Source organism: Oryx dammah, unplaced genomic scaffold (assembly GCF_014754425.2).
Source record: "Oryx dammah isolate SB20612 unplaced genomic scaffold, SCBI_Odam_1.1 HiC_scaffold_15, whole genome shotgun sequence".
NCBI classification, from domain to species: Eukaryota; Metazoa; Chordata; class Mammalia; order Artiodactyla; family Bovidae; genus Oryx; species Oryx dammah.
This window is the reverse complement of record NW_024070199.1, coordinates 49,335,367-49,341,988: the sequence shown is the minus strand read 5'-3', so window position 1 is coordinate 49,341,988 and position 6,622 is coordinate 49,335,367. Positions and strand designations below refer to the sequence as shown.

At 43.1% G+C, this 6,622-nt stretch overlaps 1 protein-coding gene across 2 annotated transcripts in view; it reads right to left on the bottom strand.

Moving 5' to 3' along the window:
• SIRT3 (sirtuin 3) overlaps nt 1–6,622 on the bottom strand; it is a 25,902-nt gene that overhangs the window by 9,601 nt on the left and 9,679 nt on the right. For both annotated transcript variants that reach the window (XM_040255491.1, XM_040255492.1), the window contains one exon: nt 5,938–6,038. In XM_040255491.1, the coding sequence (XP_040111425.1) occupies nt 5,938–6,038 (101 nt within the window). The remainder of the gene's footprint in view (nt 1–5,937; nt 6,039–6,622) is intronic.

Here is a 6,622-nt window from a genome sequence, read left to right as displayed (position 1 = left end):
CCCAACACAGCACGCACACACTAGGACTACATACGCTCACACACTAGTACTAACACTGATGCAACCCTGATACGCTGGCACTAACTAAGCACACTCACACACTAACACACTAATAGTGAGCCCAACCCAACACTGACACACTGATAGTGAATACCCTAGCCCTAACCCTAATACACCGAGACTAAGCACACTCACACACTGACACTAAACACCCTGATAGCCTAATACACTAACAGTAACACTAACGCAACCCTAACACGCTAACGCTAACACGAAGACAACGCTGTAGGTCAGCTGTGGCTGTTCGCTGTTCAGTCACTGAGTTGTGTCCAACTCTTTGCAACCCCATGGACTGCGGCACACTGGGCTTCCCTGTCCCTCACTATCTCCTGGAGTTTGCACAAACTCATGTTCATCGAGTCTAGGATGCCATCCAACCATCTCATCCCACCGCCCCCTTCTCCTCCTGCCCCCTATTTGCCAGCATCAGGGTCTTTTCCACTGAGCTGGCTCTTCAAGTTTCAGTGGCCAAAGTACTGGAGTTGTAGCATCAGCATCCGTCCTTCCAATGAATATTTAGGGTTGATTTCGTTTAGGATTGACCGGTTTGACTATACTTCGATAAAATAAGAACAATGAAGATCTGTGGCTGCTAAGGGCTTGGGGTCAGGGAGGGAATTAAGGTTGACTGATTACTGGATACAGGGTTCTCCTGTGGGTCATGAAAATACTCCAGAAGTAGACAGAGGTGGTGGCTGCACAGTACAGTGAAAATATGAAATACCAATAGAGCGTGCACTGCACCACGGCTAAGTCTATGTTACGTGAATTCACCGCAAGAGTGAACGCTGTACAACGAATTCACCTCAAGAGTGAACACTGTACCACGGCTAATTCTATGTTACGTGAATTCACCTCAATTAAAAAAAGACAGGATTCTGTGCCATGTCGTTATTTCAGTTTCACCTTTATTTAAGATTTTCCACTCTACCTTACTCTACTTTAAAAAAAATAAGCCATTCTAAGATTTAAAAGATATGGTATATATATATATACACGATGGTATATGACTCAGCCATTAAAAAGAATTAAATAATGCCATGTGCAGCAACATGGACGGACCGAGAGACTACAATACTAAGCAAAGGCAGACAGAGAAAAATGAATACCATATGATATCACTCGTATGTGGAATCTAGAATCAACACAGGGAAACCAGAAGCTACTTCCACAACACGTGCTCACAGGAGCCCAAGGCGGCAGGTCTGGCGATCACACTCGGATGAACCACTGTCTAGAGGAGAGGAGACACGGTGTTTGCCTGCCTTTAGCTCAGGCCACTGTGTGAGGTCCTCCAGCATCCATGTGGGAACTCTCCCCAGACCGTGTGTTACAAGCCCCGGGTTTTGGCCTGCCGGTCCTCCTCCATCCAGGCCCTCTCTGAGACGACACTGAAGATCAAGCCCTGAGCCTTCGGAGTGGGAACGCTGACTCCAAGACGCTAGACTAACAGAGAACTAACCCTAGGGCGTTTCAAATAGTGAGAACTCGCACAAAGGAAACCACCCGAAAATAAGACCCGGCGTCACCCAACCACCAGTAGCGCCCTGGGCAGAACTCCTCATCTGAACAACACAGAAAGCAAAGCACAAACCCGACCATCAGCAGACAGGACTACCACCTCACTCAGCCCTGCCCATCAGAGGAGAAGCAAGCAAACAAACGAAAAGAAAAAACTCAGCAGTATCTCACCCCACTGGAAGCTCACACAGACCACTGGACCAACCTTGGGAGGGCAGAAACCAAAAGGAAGAAAGAATTCAACACTGAAGCCTGGGGAAGAGAGACTTCAAACACAGTAAGTTAAAAGAAAATATGAAAAGTCAGGGAAACACTACACAGATGAAGGAACAAATTAGAAACACAGAAGTCCAAATACATGAAGAGGAAATAGGCAAACTACCTGAAAAAGAATTCAGAATAATTATAGCAAAGATGATCAAAAACCTTGGAAACAAAATGGAGAAAATGCAAGAGTCAATTAACAAAGACCTAGAAGAATTAAAGAATAAACACACGGGAACAAACAACATAATTACTGAAATTAAACATACTCTGGAAGGAATCAATAGCAGAATATCTGAAGCAGAAGAATGAATCAGTGGCTGGAAGATAAAATGGTGGAAATAACTTCTGAAGAGCAGAATAAAGTAAAAAGAATGAAAAGAACTAAGGATAGTCATAGAGACCTCTGGGACAATTTCAAATGCACCAACATTCAAATTATAGGGGTCTCAGAAGAAGAAGAAAAAAAGAAAGGATATGAGAAAATTTTAGAAGAGATTATAGTTGAAATTTTCCCCAACATGGAAAAGGAAATAGCCAATCAAGTCCAAGAGGCACAAGGAGTCCCACAGAGGATAAACCCAAGGAGAAACACGCCCAGACGCATACCAATCAAGCTATCAAAGACTAAACACAAAGAAAGAACATTAAAAGCAGCAAGGGAAAAGCAACAAGTAACGTACAAGGGAAACCCCATATGTTTAACAGCTGATCTTTCAGCAGAAACTCTGCAGGCCAGAAGGGAATGGCAGGATACGTTTAAAGTACTGAAAGGGAAAATCAACAACCAAGATCACTGTGCCCAGCGAGGATCTCATTCAAAACTGATGGAGAAAGAAAAAGCTTTTCAGACAAGCAAAAGTTAAGTGAATTCAGTACCACCAAACCAGCTTTACAACAAATGTTAAAAGGATTTATATAGTCAAGAAATATAAGAAAAGAAAAAAGATAAAAAGTCAACCCCAAACATTTAAGAAAATGGCAATAGGAACATATATATCAATAATTACTTTAAGTGAAAATGGATTAAATGCTCCAACCAAAAGACACAGACTGGCTGAATGGGTACAAAAACAAGACCCGTACATATGCTGTCTGCAAGAAACGCACTTCAGACCTAAAGATACATAGAGCCTGAAAGTGAGAGGATGGAAAAATATATTCCATGCAAATGGGAATCAAAAGAAACCTGGAGGAGCAATCCGCATATTAGACAAAATAGCCCTTACAATACAGAAGATTGCAAGAGATAAGGAAGGACATCACGATCAGGGGATCGACCCAAGAGGAAGACAGAACAACTGTAAATATCTATGCACCCAACACAGGAGCCCCTCAGTACATAAGACAGACACTGGCTGGCAGAGAAGAAACTGAGAGAAGGGCCTGTAACGACCCCACACTGCGGGCAGATCATCAAAGCAGAAAACTAACAAGGAAACACAAGTCTTAAAGGACACATTAGATGAGATGGGTCTCATTGACATCTTCAAGACACTCCATCCAAATGCAGAAGAACACACCTTCTTCTCACGTGCACAGGGAACATTCTCCAGGACAGACCGTATCTTGGGTCACAAATCTAATCTCAGTAAATTTAAGAAAATTGAAATCGTATCAAGCATCTTCTCCGACCACAATGCTGTGAGACTAGATATCTATTACAAGAAAGAAATTGTAAGAAACACTTGGAGATTAAACAACACGTCTCTAAATAAGCAACACGTTACTGAAGAATCAAAAGGGAAACCAAAAAGCTTCTGGAAACAAATGACAATGAAAACACGACAACTCAAAGCCTATGGGAGGCAGCAAAAGCAGTTCTAGGAGGGAAGTTTATTGCAACACAACCCTACCTCTAAAAAAACAAGAAAAACATCGAATGGATAACCTAACATTACACCTAAAACAACTCGAAAAAGAACAAAAAAAAATTAGTACGGAAATAAATCATATAAATGAAAAAGAAATGAAAGAAAAAATAGTAAAAATTAATAAAACTAAAAGCTGGTTCTTTGAGAAGATAAACAAAATTGACAAAACATTAGCCAGACTCAATATGCCAGAAGATCTGGAAAACTCAGCAGTGGCCACAGGACTGGAAAAGATAAGTTTTCATTCCCATCCCAAAGAAATGCTTTGCCAAAGAATGCTCAAATTAACGTACAATTGCGCTCATTTCACATTCCAGCAAAGTAATGCTCAAAATCCTTCAAGTTAGGCTGCAATAGATGGTAAAGCATCTGTCTACGATGTGGGAGACCCGGGTTCTATCCCTGGGTTGGGAAGATCCCTTGGAGAAGGAAATGGCAATCCACTCCAGTAGTCTTGCCTGGAAAATCCCACGGACAGAGGAGCCTGGTAGGCTACAGTCTACGGGGTCGCAAAGAGTCAGACACGACTGAGCGACTGAGCGACTTCATGTTCACGTTCAAGCTGGATTTAGAAAAGGCAAAGGAATCAGAGATCAAATTGCCAACATCCACTGTATCACAGAGAAATCAAGGTAATTCCAGAAAAGCATCTACTTCTGTTTAAGTGACCACTCGAAAGCCTTTGACTATAGATCACAACAAACTGGAAAATTCTTAAAGAGATGGGAATATCAGACCACCTTACTTGCCTCCTGAGAAACCTGTATGCAGGTCAAGAAGCAACAGTTTGAAACATACATGGAACAATGGACTGGTTCAAAACTGGGAAAGGAGTACATCAAGGCTGTGTATTATGAAAAAGCTGGCTTAAAACTCAACATTCAGAAAACTAGGATCATGGCGTCTGGTCCCATCACTTCACGGCAAATAGATGGGGAAGAAAATGGAACAGTGACAGACTTCATTTTCTTGGGCTCAAAAATCACTGTGGATGGTGACTGCAGCCATGGAATTAAAAGACACTTGCTCCTTGAAAGAAAAGCTATGAAAAACCTAAACAGGGTATTAGAAAGCAGAGACATCACTTTGCCAACAAAAGACAATATAGTCAAAGCTATGGTTTTTCCAATATTCATGCAGATGTGAAAGTTGGACCATAAAGAAGGCTGAGCTCTGAGGAATTGATGCTTTCAAACTGTGGTGCTAGACAAGACTCTTGTGCATCCCTTGGACAGCAAGGAGATCAAACCAGGCAATCCTAAAGGAAATCAACCCTGAATACTCATTGGAAGGTCTGGTGCTAAGCTGAAGCTCTAATACTTTGGCCACCTGATGCAAAGAACTGACTCATTGGAAAAGACCCTGGGGCTAGGAAAGATTGAAGGCGGGAAGAGAAGGGGCAACAGAGGATGAGATGGTTGGATGGCATCACTGACTCAAGGGACATGAGTTTGAGCAAACTCTGGGAGATAGTGAAGGACAGGGAATCCTGACGCGCTGCTGTCCACAGTATCACAGAGTCAGACATGCCATAGCAAATGAACAACAGCAATGCTCTACAGTTAACTAAAAACAGTGAGCAGAGCTGTAGTTACTGACACAAGATACCTAGGAAATTTTGCTCAGGGACAAAGCAATGTGAATATTAGTTATCCCATTAACAGAAAAAACTAATTGTGTGTGGGTGTAGGTACACAGAGATGTGCACGTATGTTTCTATATACACACACACATCAGCTGGGCTACAGGAACTGGCAGGAGGCAGACTCACTTTTCCCTACATATTTTGTATTTCCTTAATATTTTTCAGCTGCAAATATCCTACGGCCCAACACGTGTATATCCACAGACACTGGGAGTTAGGACTTGCACACGGCGAACATGAAGTGTGGCTGGTTTACAACACTGGGCTAGTTTCACGCGTGTAGCAAAGTGATTCGGCTCTACATATATCTGTGTGCATATTTTTTTATTCTTTTCCCTTATAGGTTATTAAAGCTACTGAATACAGTTCCCTGTGCTGTACAGTAAATCCTCGTCATCTGTACTGCCTTCATTTTGACAAGTAAATATTAATTTTTTATTTTAAAATTAAAGAAAATCGTTTTCATAGTATTACGGTTCTGTTGTCCTTCCAACACAATGCTTCTAAAATACCACTTCTCCAGATCACTCCCAGTGAGAAGTGCGGAGGGAAGAACTCTCTGTGGCGACTTACCCAGAAGTCCTCCCCTGGGTAGGGTCTTCGGCAGATGGTGCAGGTGGCCGAGTCAAGGGATCCATGAGCTTCAACGAGCTTTGAGGCAGGGATGCCAGATGCTGAAATTCAAACCGAAGCTAAGTGCTGCTGCCTCTGGGGTGGGCACACAAGCCCCTCAGTGTCACCTCTGGGTGTGGCAGGCCCCCAGGAGAAGCCTCAGCCCTTCTTCCGTGGAAGCCCTGCCTCTATAACCCACAGACAAAACCCCGCTGATCAGAATAAGCTCAGTGATGAGGCTTTGACAAGGAGCCAACTCACAGTTAAAGCAAAGCACGTGGAAAAAATCACCGACATGGCTCGTAATTGTGTGTGTGTGTCTGTGTGTGTGTGTCTGTGTGTGTGTGTCTGTGTCTGTGTGTGTCTGTGTGTCTGTGCCTGTGTGTGTCTGTGCCTGTGTGTGTCTGTGTGTGTGTGTGTCTGTGTGTGTCTGTGTCTGTGTGTGTGTCTGTGTCTGTGTGTCTGTGTCTGTGTGTGTGTCTGTGTGTATGTGTGTCTGTATGTGTGTGTGTCTGTGTGTCTCTGTGTGTGTGTATGTGTGTCTGTGTATGTGTGTCCGTGTGTGTGTCTGTGTGTATGTGTGTCTGTGTGTGTCTGTGTGTGTGTGTCTGTGTGTGTGTGTCTGTGTGTGTGTGTGTGTGTCTGT